This window comes from Rousettus aegyptiacus, unplaced genomic scaffold, assembly GCF_014176215.1.
Source record: "Rousettus aegyptiacus isolate mRouAeg1 unplaced genomic scaffold, mRouAeg1.p scaffold_m13_p_5, whole genome shotgun sequence".
In the NCBI taxonomy this organism is placed as follows: domain Eukaryota; kingdom Metazoa; phylum Chordata; class Mammalia; order Chiroptera; family Pteropodidae; genus Rousettus; species Rousettus aegyptiacus.
In genome coordinates this window covers 64,306,816-64,320,481 of record NW_023416308.1, presented here as the reverse complement: position 1 = coordinate 64,320,481, position 13,666 = coordinate 64,306,816, and the positions used below count along the sequence as shown (strand labels likewise).

Below are 13,666 nucleotides of genomic sequence, written 5' to 3'. Positions count from 1 at the left end.
AGAGATTGATCTTATCATTGTCATTTCTACTGATACAATCTCTTTTGATTTGTGAAAGAATTCTTAGTCTTGCACATAGAAATCTCATTTTACTCTTTGTAGTGCATTTATTTACTGTTTTTATAAGAATGAGTTTTCCTTAACTTTAGCAAATGACAATGTATTGGTTTTAAACACAGAAGATCTCTGGATATGTATATGAGGTTCTATGGTTCTATTTTAAATGGTCTAATTAAATAAGGTAATGATTTTACATGTTTTTTTTGAAATATGAAATTACTGCATTAATCACTCATTCACAGTCATTTAAGTGCCAGACTTCTTTGCTAACCTTTTAAACCATATGTACAAAAAGAACTTTTATTATTCCTACTTCATAGATGAGTAAATTGAAAATTAGCAAGACTAAGTAAATAAAAGTGTATGATGGAGAAATTAATGGAGGATGCTGTTAGAAAGTTCAAAATGCAGATAGCCTACAGTGCTTTGTAAAGAAATTTAGAATTCTTATACAGTTCATTGGAATTCACATATAGTTTCTGAGTTGAGAAATTAAAAATAGAGTACAGACCTTGGAAAATTAATCTGACAAGTATCTGAGCTCTCAAGCCTTCTTCCATCTGAGTTCACAGGAAAATTCCAAAATTTTTTGGTCACGACTGTTTTAAATCATTTCATCCTAACAAGGTTTGATTATATACACTCTCTCCGAGGCCAATTAGCCAACATAACTATTCTTTTCTGATTTATACATACAGTATTCCCCCTTATCTGCAGTGAATATGGACCAAGACCCGCAGTGGTGCTTGAAACTACAGATAGTACCAAAACCTATGTATTCTATGTTTTTTTCTTACATGTACATACCTATGATAAAGTTTAACTTATAAAGTAGGTGCAATAAAAATGAGCAACGAATAATAAAAGAGGACAATTATAATAATATACTGTAATAAAAATTATGTGTGTCATATCGTATTGTACTCACTCTTCTTGTGATCATGTAAGATGATAAAATGCTTACGTGAGGAGATGAAGTAAGGTGAATGACGTAGTGCTAGGCGACTATTGGCCTTCTGAAGATTTGTCAGAAGGAGGACTATGGAGCCGTGATGATGTTATGTCTTCTGTCCACAAATTTAATGTCTTTTCCATCTTAAAAAAATGCTTATGATGCACTGTAGCTGTAATTTTTTCAGATTGAGATGCGACAGCAAAATCAGAGAAAATTTCTTTTTCTTTTCACAATATTATAGATAGAAAATTCGTTCTTACCGTAGATCTTAGTGACCTCAGCAAAGGATTTTTTTTTTCCTTCCTCATTAAGTTGAGAACTTTTACCTTTTTTCTTAAAGGAAGCACTTTATGGCTTCTCTTTGGCATATAGATACATTAAATAAGGGATGATTCACATCCGGGGAGGGACGGAGCAGGATGTCATGAGATTTCATCACTACTCAGAATGGCACACAATTTAAGTCTTATAAATTGTTTCTTTCTGGAATTATCCATTTAATATATTTTCAGACTGCAGTTGATGCTGGTAACTGAAACAGCAGAAAGTAAAACCGCAGAAAGCTAAATTGTGAATAACAGAGGCTACTGTATCAATTCTAGCCAGGCACAGGTGGGGATCAGAATGGTACTATCTATTGAGCATCTGCTTTTCACTAAACATTACAGTTCCAAGAACCAGAACTCCTAGCTTAAGGGGGAAAAAAAAAGTTGTGTTTGGCATTTCTGTGACCCAGCCTAGTACTTAGCCCATGGTAATAATTTAAAAAATGCTTTTCAGACTGGATGAAATACTTACATGAGTACATATCAGTAAAGGACAAAATGTTTTTTCTCATTACTGAATTAAAGTTAAATACTTTTATTTTGTACCATACTGCTCCATTGTTTAAAGAGTTTTGTAATTAGGTAATAACTTTTTATTATCTAATAGTTGCTATACAATTCATTCATTTAAAAGTATTTATTGTATAACTATTAGGTGCCAAGTGTTCTACCAGGCACAATTCCTCTTCTATGGAAGCTTTCAGTCTAGAGATTCTGTAAAAGCTGATTGACAGCTAGTAGCAGATGCAAGTATATTACTTTTCCTTTATTTAACATTTCAATTCTGAATCTATCATTTCCTGCACCTCAGACAAGAAGAGGATGGTCAGGTCATATTTTAACTTATCTACCTACCCACGAAGTAGTGTCACTCATTTTTATATATATATGGATGGGCACATGTCACTATGAAATATTTCAGGGTGTTCTTCCAGCAAGAGCTATTGCATTTATTATGAATCATTGAGTTTGAATAAGGAGCCCATGATGCTTTCCTGAACATGAATTGTTACTGTTCTTTTCGGTTTATAATCTCTGCTTTCCGATATTATTTATCTTTTTATTTAGGTCCTGTCTTCCCACTTTGACTAAAGTTTTTCAATAGCAGTAATCATTTCTTATACGTCATAATTGCTTTATTGCTTAGCGTATCATTTACTAATTCAAAAGGATGTTTCTATATGCTGGACATTGTATAACTCTGGAAAATAGACAGAAACCTCTAGCACCAAGGAGCTTAAAATCTGAAAGAAAATAAAAGAGTAAAATGTGTAAAGAAAAGCTAACAATGAAAATTGAAGAAAATGATAGATTAGTGAATTAATATCAGAGAATGAATGAACATCTGTCAAAATTTGTAAAAAGGAGCTCTCCTTCCTTCATGGAGCTCACAGTCTAGTGGGAAAGACATACCTTTTTATAATTAACTTTATGAGCATGTTTCACATGGTAGGAACTATGCTATATGCTTTACATGAATTATTTTGCGTAATTATCAGGACTTTGTTCCAAAAAATTTAAAATCTCTAGGTGGTTATGCAAGCCACACTAGATTTTTCTGTTGTCATTTTATTACGATTTCCCTTTTACAGATGAGGAAACTAAGGTTTAGTATAGTTGATTAACTTTTTCCCCAAACCTGGCAAATGTTTGCTTTGATAAGCATTAGACCACAGTATGCTTCTTTCTTCAACTATTGAGGAAAGATGGTAGAAGAGTTTTTACATAAGGACTTGTAGAAAAATAATGCCAAGCCCTGTTGGATGCTCTCGTTTCTCTCAATTATAATATTTATTATACTACATTGGAACTGCATTTACTTGTATATCTTCCCAGATACTGTGATCTTTTTTGAGGTCAGGTACTTTATTTTACATATATTTGTTCTCATAATTTCTGGTGCAGAATAACTATTTAATAAATATACTTTCAATGAATAAATGAATGCTTGAACTGAAGAATTTGCCCTCATCAAGTTTTAATATTATGTTTTTTAAAAATGTTTTTGTTATGTAAAAGAGGGAATGAGGTACTAAAAGCTTATTAATATCAACGATATTCATTAGAAGAACACAGTGATAATTCATATTGACACCATCTTGACTGTCCAACACAAAGCCAGAACTGAACACCAGTTTTTCTATTTGACTTTATTCATTATAGTGCCATAGGGTATTAAATAGGATTTCAGAGCTAAAAAATCTGTCCTGGAGAGATAATTTAGTCTAGTCTACCAACTAGCCCGGAGCCGAGTTCCTATCTATTCTCCTAGGCAGACAAAGGGAGCGCATTCTATTGAATTACACGGTCAATCTTTAGTTTTCTTTTTGTGCATCGCATTTTGGTCTGGGAGTAAAGAAAGGAGAATAGTTTCTTTCTCCGTTCTTCTCTCCCTCCATTCCCTCCTTTATTTTATTTATTTATTTATTTTTTATTTTTAAATAAACAAGAGCTAGAACTTTTCACGATAAACTTTAGCGCCCCTCCAAAGGGGCCGGGTTTTCTTCTGGCGACTGCTACTGCTTCCCTCTTGCTGGGATTGGTTGAGAGTAAGCTAGAAAGACTTTTAGGGCGGAGAAACCAGACGCCGGGGTTGAGAGTGGATCCTCGCGGCACTATCGGGAAGAAGCCTCTGGCCCGCAGTGGGGCCGCAGCAGAAGTGCAAGTCACAGGAGGCCCCGCTGCCCCGCACCGAGATGTGGGATCGCCTTCACGAAACCGACCCGACCCCTGTCCCTTGGTACCGGCAGCGCTGTTTCTGCGCTGTGGTGCTGGGGCTGGCCGCCGTCTTCTTCACTTTCGGCTTCCTCCTGGGTAGGTTCGGGCTCGCCACGCACACCCCGGAGCGCACCCGCAGAACCATGCTTTGCGGGGCTTGTGGGCCCACTACTACGTGGGGTCTCCGGGAGGGTGGTTTGTTTAGGTGGAAGGTGGGGATGGGTCCTGGCGAGTTAGGTGAAGTTGCTTGGTCTGGACAATCCATCGTAGGACGGTCACCCAGGGTAATGGGTAGAAAGGAGAGACCCTGAAACTGGACTTCAGGAGGTCCTCCCTCTCGATGCCTTGAATCAATTGGTACGTTTCGGGGCGAGCGGCAGGTCTCTGGGGCAACTGAACCAGGTTGTCGAAGGTGCTAAGCAGGAGATGACTTACTGGGACTGTTTCATGTATACAGTAGGTGGATGTCAGGGCACTCACTACTGCGTGAAAGCCCTTTGCTCTCCTCGTTTTTCTCGTCCTTGGGAGTAAATAATAATAGGAACATTTGGGAACGGGCTGACATTATTGTCAGCTCTCTGAATAAGCCTTTATCTGCAGTTCTTTTGCGTTGTCCTCTGTGTACTGATTTGCATATTTAACCCAACTCTTTGAGAAAATCAGGGGCAACACAGACAAGCTTGTCCTCTTTTAAATTCTAATTTCGACTCTTCGTGTTCTTGAATAAATTACCGAGGCTCTCTTCGCCTCAGTTTCTCAATCTTTATGATGATGATAATATCTGCAGTTTATTTGGAATAGTACACGAAATAACATCTAAAGTTCTTAGCGCATTTATTGGAGAATTGGCACTTTTCTTCATTCCTTCTTGGTGAGGAACTGCTTCTCATTGGACATTAATAATGCACAGGACTAGTCTGAGGTATTGTCTGGTAGTTTGCCCATGCTCTAAATTCTAGATTCTCCTTCTGGGATTGAGATTATAATATTTATTATATTATATGTAATACGAGGCATAGATAGCTGGGTTAACTCAAGCTCCCTCTCTTCTTGCTTGCTCTGTGACTTTGGAGTCATTTAAAAACTTCTGAGCCAGCACTCTGCTCATAACTAACATCTGGCTAGGGTTGTTGTGGGGCTCCGTTTCAATTTTCTCAACTGTAAAAATGGGAAATAGCTGCCATGGGGATTAAAATCTTCTGCATGTCTTGAGGGAATTTTAATTTTCTTAATATTGCCCTCAGGCTTCCATCCTTGTATTCACTCCTCGGGGGCTAACACAGAATAGGTTCTTTGGTAAAATGTTTATTTTTCCCTAGGAGTCTTTGTTGTCCCCTCCCCACCCCCCACCATCCTGTTTTTCTCCATCTCTTAGGTCAAGAATTTCATCCTCATTGTGTCTCTCTTTCCCTGATCCCACAGGCTAATCCTTTGTTTTATGTACAGGCGGAACTGTATTTCCATTTGCTACCAACTATGTATTTCAGTAAGCCTGTGTGTATGTATGCGTGCGATTAATAACTAGAAAGCTTCATGAAAGCTGCCTAGGTGCTGATTCGTTAACTATTTTATGCCCAGATCCTATCATTTCTCTAAATAAACCCTGTACTGATACTCTACTTGCCTCAGTTTAAAAGCCACTACAAGGGTAAACCTCTCTACATCATCAACATACCCATTGCCCCTGGCTTGTGTGAGTCTTACAGGGAGGTTGGATAAATTGTAGTTTCACTGTAGCTTTGGAAGTTGAATTTCTATTCTAAAGCCCACTTCAAATGAAAACAAAATCTCAGCATATTTTTAGTTGTAGAATTTGAACAAATTATAGTCTGAATTTCCTTCAACTCTTTGTAATAATCTATATACTTGAAATATATTCATAATTCATTATAAGTATTGACTAAATGCTTATTCTGGATCAGCAGAGAACAATTACTGGGGATAGAAGCTTTAAGGAGAGAGAAGGTAGATCTGATCTCCTTTTGCCTTAATTTTCTGGACATCTTGTTTATCCCCATTAGTTGAAACATGTTTAGTTTTAGTGCTCACCTTCTCATAACACATTTCTTAAAATAACAGGGATCTTACTATTGAAATTGTAGAAAAATATGTCGCGATTGATTTGGAATTTAAAAGTCTGAGTGCGTGATTTTTTTTCTAGTGGAAGTAGGCAAGAGAAATTAAATTTCAGGACATTTTAATTAATGCCAGAGGACATTGGAAATTTATGTTTAACATATGATAGATACAACAATAAGGAAAAATAGGTCTTGTATATGAGCTCACTTCTCATTCCTATATTTGTATGTATTCTACAGGATGGTTTATCAAAGCCCCCCATGCAGCTAACGTGCCACAGCATAATGTGAAGACATTTTTGGACGAATTGAAAGCTGAGAACATCAAAAAGTTCTTATAGTAAGCATATACTTGAAAGTTTATATAGATGATTTCTTGGAAATTTTTATTATTCTGTTTAGAAGTTTTGATCTGATATTTCATATACAGGAATTGACTTTTATGTTTTTTGTTTTATTTGTTGAAGATCTTGTATCATTTGGACAGGAGTATATGTTTCAGCTGAACTTTATCATTAAAGACATTTTAAAACAGGTATCAGGAGACTCTGTAAAGGGTCTATCTTTCTATGTCTGCTGATCACTGTCACAACTACACAGGTCCTCCATTTGCGGCACAAAAGAAGACATAGACTCAGCTATAAAAAAAAAGAAAGAAAGAAATCTTAGCATTTGCAATCCTGTGAATGGACCTAGAGGGCATTATGCTAAGTGAAACAAGTCAGAGAAAGACAAATACCAAATGATTTCATGTATATGTGGAGTTTAAAGAACAAAATAAACAACAGAATCAGAATCAATACGATGGGAGAGGGGTTGTGAGGCTGGGTGAAAAAGGTGAAGGGATTAAGAAGTACAAATTGTTAGTTAACAAAATAGTCATGGGGTTGTGAATGTACAAGATAGATAATATAGTCAATAATATTGTAATAACAATGTATGGTGCCAGGTGGGTACTACACTAATGGTGGGGGGGATCATGTCACACATTATGTAAATGTCTAACCACTTCACTGTACATCTGAAACTAATATAAAATAACATTGTCAACTCTAATTAAAAAATAAAAAAGCCATAGAAAATACTAATAAGCGTAGCAGTTCTGATAAACTTTTATTTATAGGCACTAAAATTTGAACTTCATGTAATTGACATGTCACAAAGTATTATTTCTCTTGATTTTTTTCATGTATTGAAAATGTAATAACCATTCTTAGCTGTGAACTGTATAAAACCAGCAGGTGAGCTGGTTTTGGTCAGTGGAACATAGTTTTCTGACTCCTGTTTTATAAGAAGATAGTATATTCTAGTCAAAAGAATAAACTTGACCTTCAGAGTCAGACATACTTAAGTTTAAATTCCATCTTCGTCCATTGATAGCGAAGTAACTTTGAGTGAATACGTAACCCTACTGAGCTGTCCTTGCCACATCTAGAAAATGAGGCCAGTGATATGGTGTGATGAAGATGAAATTAGAGAGCATATATGACATGGTTTAAATCTAGCTCCCTATTTCCTGAAACAGCTATCTCTAATGTAGAGTTAAAGAGGTAAATGAATAAATTTAAAAAGTGTTTGTAAAGCAACTAAAATTAACACTTAAGAATGATTATATATAATTAATTAGAATATTTAGTTTTTCAAAGTATAAAGTCTCTTTTAAAAAAAAAACAAATTGGCTTAGTGCATTCGATTAAAACTACTTGAAGTCTAGGAGAATGAAGGAGTCTTTAGTGAATACAGATATAATTGTAAATAAAAATTGGTCTTATATGTACATAAATATACCTATAGATGTACACACATAATCATATAAATGTCTATATTAATTATGATAAAATTAAAATTGATTAAATTTTCTAAGGCACCTTCTAGGTCTTTGAAGAGCCATTTTAAGTGAGAGACCATTAAGCTTAAATTTTGTGGAAATTTCTCTGCCTCTTGCACTCATTCGCTATAATTAGGTATAATAAATATAATGAAAGTGAGGTCTGGCAAAATTTAATATTTACTCCTGGACAGACCTGCTGTCCCTACTTCTTCCTTTTCTAACCTGTGGCATGAACTGACCGGCAAAAAAGAAAAACAAATGCCTTTTGTTTATTTGTCTTCCTGAACCCTTGAACAAGGTCCAAGTACTCGGCTTCTTGCTTATTCTCCATGTCCCTGACCAAGCTCTTCTAACTGTTCAGAATCAAGTATGTTTCATCATAACACATGAAAGAGATGATAACAACCCCTATTGTACCTCTAAGGACTGCAGAATCTCCAGAAAACTTTTGTACTCTTCATATTTCCAATTATGCCACTGTCCATTAGAAAGCTTTGAATCTAATTATACCCATAGATCAGTGGCCATTAAGCCTTGGATCTCTCATTTGTCCCCATTTATAACCCTTTCCTCTGCTACTAGAAATCCCCACTACTAAATTATTTGCCTCTCAGTAGTGGCTGGGAGGATTAAGAAGCGGCTGCCTTTTCAGTTTCCCTTGAGTTGCAGTGTAGTCCTGTTGCCCTTCAGTTTTTTAAACACCTGGCTGATTCTCAGATCTGTTTACTATTGCATCTATTTAAGAGGGGCTGTCCTTTAACACTAGGAAGGATGAGATTATTTTAGAAGAGTGTTAGACCTCTGGTCTCAGAATTTCACTGATCTGCATTTGAATACTAGTTCTACCTTTTATTAGCTGCCTTTAAGTCATCTAGCTTTTGTCTACACTGGTCCATCATTTGTAGACCAAATTTAATGTATTATAATGGGAAATACCAACAGCTCCCTTTATTAATTGAGATAATGTGATGATACTTGGGATGTATTTAAACTTTTCTAGCCAGACAAAAAGATATGAGCCAATATTTAAAAATACAAGTTGTTGGATATTTTGGATAATTTCCAAATTATTACTTTTTTAAAAAAAAATTGATATTCCAGTAGGATTGACAAATTCCTGTGACGTAATTTCTAAATTGATTAAAACAACAAAAGACTTCAGAACTGTTGTTTAATATCGGTTATCTAATTGAGCCTCAAATTGTAAAGTAGTGAGATAGCAGTATCTCCATGTTCAGATGAGACCCTTAAGACATGACCAGGATTACACAAGTGAGTGGCGGAATCTCTAATACACCACTTATAAGATTTATTTATCCTTAGAAAGTAATTTTTTATCTACTTTTTTTCAGAGTCAGCCTTGCTCCAAATGAATGGGTAGGTTCAACCCTGATCATAGCACATGGTTTTATCGTAGCTGGTAATGACAAAACTGCTAGAAGGAATTTCACTCACAATAACAAAGTCTGAAATGAACTCTTTTTAAAACTTTTATGTATTTTTTATGTGAGCCATTTTAAAAGTCCCATAGCACCTCTTCAGGAAATATGCATAACTTGCATCCACTTTAGTAATGTTACAGTTTGTGATCTGTACAACATGTAAGAAAATAGCAATATGTTAGCCATTTCTCTGTTTTCTCTGCAGGAATACATTGATGAAGGGATAGATAGACTTCTCAGCTACTTCTTTAAAATTGTGTTCTTTTGTTGCTATATTTTTCGGATGCACATTAGAAATTCAATGTAAGGTGTTAAGCCCTTAAAAATTTCCTGAATGAAGCTTTTAATACTATTTTTGTAAATACAATTTGAATTATTTTAATATAAGTATAAGAATTGATCACAGGTTTTTTGTTTTGTTTTGTTTTGTTTTGTTTTGTTTTCGGGGGAGGGAATTGACTTATTTTCCTTGGCCGATTTACCGAATCAAAAATTCAGATGGAAAAAAAAAATTCAGACTCACAGTAGAATTAAATATTTTGAAACTAGGATAATCAGATCCATGTTACTTACTTTTTTAAAAAAATTGCTGTAAGGATGGAAGTGTGTTAATTTTAGTAAAACCTACTTATTTAGAACTAGAAATTCATGAAGTTCAAGAAGCTCATGGGCTAGAAGTGAATAAATGTCTTTACATGGTGTATGATGCTTCGTCATGTGTTTTCTTTTTTTCCCCTTCCTTACGGGGTTTAAGTTGAAAATACCGATAAGCTGACTCTTGAGAGAAATAACAAATTTTCAGGAGGGAAAAATTTAAAACAAACAAAAGTACCAGTATCTAGGCATATTAAATGAAAAATTAGTCTACTCAAGAAGATGTTTCTGATAGCCAATTTTTGGCCTCATAACTTACTTGTTAACGATATTTCTGATCAAACTAATTCTCATTGATTTTTATTACAATACATGATGGACGGAGTACAAGGGATTCAGTCTGAGCTCGTGTAAATATGTTCAGATGTTTCTTAATGAAGATTATGAATGAATGCTAATCAAAGTGTTTCTCAATTGACTATAATTTTGGATATTTAAAAGTAAATGTAATTATCAGTAATTCTGGGCATGTCACACCTTGGTATTTTGGATGAGTTTTTTTTTTTTATCAGATATTTTGCACAGTGAAATAAAAAACAGGCAATCCACAAAAGTTTCAAGAGACATGGGTTTTAAAGTAAAGAATACATTTTCCTCAGCTACTCAGGACATGTCTACAGGGTTTCACATAACAATTCTCTACAAAAATTAGTTTCTCCATTTTTTCTCTTGAATGAGTACAAATTAGAGCATGAGAACTTCAAAATACACTTTGAAAATCTATTTGATACAATGATACCACAATTTTTCTATTTTAACATATCAGATTTGAAGGTATTTTTTATGTAAATATGCCTTATTTGGTTGTTGATTTGGAATAAAGGCTGACTAAATAATAATTTCTAACCACTCTCAATTTTTGTTCACCAGTAATTTTACACGGATTCCACATTTAGCAGGAACAGAACAAAACTTTCAGCTTGCAAAGCAAATTCAATCTCAGTGGAAAGAATTTGGCCTGGATTCTGTTGAGTTAGCCCATTATGATGTCCTGTTGTCCTATCCAGATAAGACTCATCCCAACTACATCTCAATAATTGATGAAAATGGAAATGAGGTAAGAAAAAAATAGAAAAGAAACTCCATCTATTCTTTTCAAATACCTTTTATGAAAGAATGCTCTATATATTTTCAATAATTGATATAAATCAATATTATTGAAACTTGTGAATAATGTCTTTAATATCATTATTACTAGTACCGGATTTCTTATGATGTTTGAATTTAATGTGATATTGGAAAGATTCTGAGAAATTAATGCTTGATAAAAGTTGCATTTTTTTAATATATATATTTTAGTATTGTAAACTAATGTGAAATATAAGATATTAGTAAACTTCCAAGCAATAGATACATTTTTTTATAGGTTTAGACCTTAAAAGATATTGCATAGGTTTGGGGTTGCTAGGAAATTCAGAAACCCAGTACGTAGTTTGAACCCACTGGTTTTTATTGTATTTAATGATTATGTCTCATATGATCATGTGCTCAGCTCTCTGCCCAGAACTTGTATGTGGGCATTTGCAGAGGAAGAGAGTTTGGAGAGAAAATCTATAGAATGATAACTAGCCTAAAGAATTAAAACCCTGTTTGCAAGTTAAGGCACATGAGAAAGAGAAGACAATATAAGTAATTGAGATATTTCTTATCATGAAATATATTCAGTATGAAAGCTTATAAAACATATATATTCATCCCTAGTTAGCATACCTTAGTTTTATAGCAACCATACCTAACTAAAATAGCCCCTTTAAGTGTAGATAGCTTCCATCGGTCCTTTTCTTAGCTGGGGCTTCTAAATTATATATAGTTTCAAATATGTCCAGTTTGATCAATATTGACAATGTTAAAAATATACAGACTTAAACTTCTGTCTTGAGCTACCATATCTGGGGATTATCTACGTACAGTGAGGAAAATAGCAAACTTTAATTTCTTTTTTCCTTTTTCAACTACCAACTTTGACTATACTTTTGCTTTTATTATTCCATTTCATTATTTTTGCCATTACGAGCATTTATGAAATTCCTAAAGCCTGTTTCATTTTGGAAATTTTTCTGGATGGTGTTAGCTGCCTAAAACTTCTCACTTATTTTAAAGTTATTGTCATTAGTTCATTTTCATTTTTTTAAAATTTATTTATTTTAATTAGGTTCAAGTATACAGTACCTTGGTTAATATCTATATAGTTCATAAAATGATCCCTCCAATTTCTCCTACCTTCTTTTGACCCTCCACCTAGCCAATGTGTTAATGCTAACTGCATTCCCTGTGCCGTGCTCCCCATCCCCGTGACCATCCATCAGCTACTAATTTGTTCTTCTTTAACCCTTCACCCTATTTTCCCAGTCCCCCAAACCCCCTCCCTTCTGTCCGTCACCAAATTGTACACCATTTTTCTGAGTCTGTTTTTGCTTAGTTTGTTCTTTTTATTCCTTAGATTCTGCATATAAGTGAAATCATGTAGTATTTATCTTTCACTGTCTGACTTAAATGCCTTCTAGGTCCACCAAAACAATATCTTTTTCCATCCCCTTCCTTTTAGTCTGTGTGTGTTTTTTAATCTGAAGTGAGTCTCATGTAGGCAGCATGTAGGGGTCTTGCTTTCTTCCCATTCATCCACTCCATCTTTTATTTGGAGCACTTAATTCTTTTCCATTTGAGGTACTTACTAATTCACTTTCATTTTTATTTTTACCCGTCATACTTGCACATAAAGAATCACTAGTTGTTGAAAGTGCCTTGCTTTCCTCCGTATTTCCCCCTTTTCTGAGGCAATCACTATTTAACCAGGAGTTAATTCATTTGCTATTTAAAGAGCATGCTTATATTACTTGTGTTTCAGATTCAGGCATTTATTGTCTTTTGACGTAATGACAGTTCAACTCAATTTTTATCCTCTGTCCCTACTATAAATTTATAGTAGGGACAGAGGATAAAAATCGAGTTGAACTGTCATTACTCCCTCCTCATCTCCCAGTGTAGTGTAGTTATTGTGACTAACTATTCATAACTGAGATGTATGGTAAACTGTGACCTTTTCCCCTCCTGCACAACACAGACAAGTTTCCCTGCCACAAGCAACAGATATAATTAGTGTTTGGTAGATTCTACCAGAAACATTTTAAATATATACAGACATTATTTTACCTTTGTTTATGTAGAGGTAACATACCATATAGGTTGAATTATATATTGCCCTTTTTATGTCATAACAAGTAAATAAAATTTGTAAGTCAAACCTGTTTTAGTTCTGATCAGAATACCCAATTTGAGGCAATATTAGTGAGTTATAGAAAGTGAGCAATGCTCACTGGTATGTAGCCTACCATTGATAAAGTCATCCCCCAAAAGTCATTTCCTTGACCTTAAAAAACTTTCGTTAGTTGTGAGAATAACTCATAAACTTTTAAAATGCACTTGCTCAGTAATGCTGTAAAATCGAAGATGAGTATAAAGGCAAATCAAGTGAGACAAGTTTGAGTACTCTCTTGGCTAAAAGACTTGCCGATGTAATGACTTTTTCGAGATGGATTTTTATTGCACTTCAGTATAGTTTCTCTTATAATCTTTCCCAGTGATTCAGATGAGTTTGTACACTA

General features: G+C 34.6%; 1 protein-coding gene across 1 annotated transcript in view; it reads left to right on the top strand.

Annotated features, from left to right (window-relative positions):
- The first annotated feature begins 3,920 nt into the window (after positions 1–3,920).
- The window catches only part of FOLH1B (folate hydrolase 1B), a 45,750-nt gene continuing 36,004 nt past the window's right edge, over positions 3,921–13,666 (top strand). Inside the window, exons 1-3 of the mRNA XM_016153170.2 lie at positions 3,921–4,155; positions 6,378–6,477; positions 10,935–11,121. Coding sequence (XP_016008656.2) covers positions 4,038–4,155; positions 6,378–6,477; positions 10,935–11,121 — 405 coding nt within the window. The 5' untranslated portion in view covers positions 3,921–4,037. The remainder of the gene's footprint in view (positions 4,156–6,377; positions 6,478–10,934; positions 11,122–13,666) is intronic.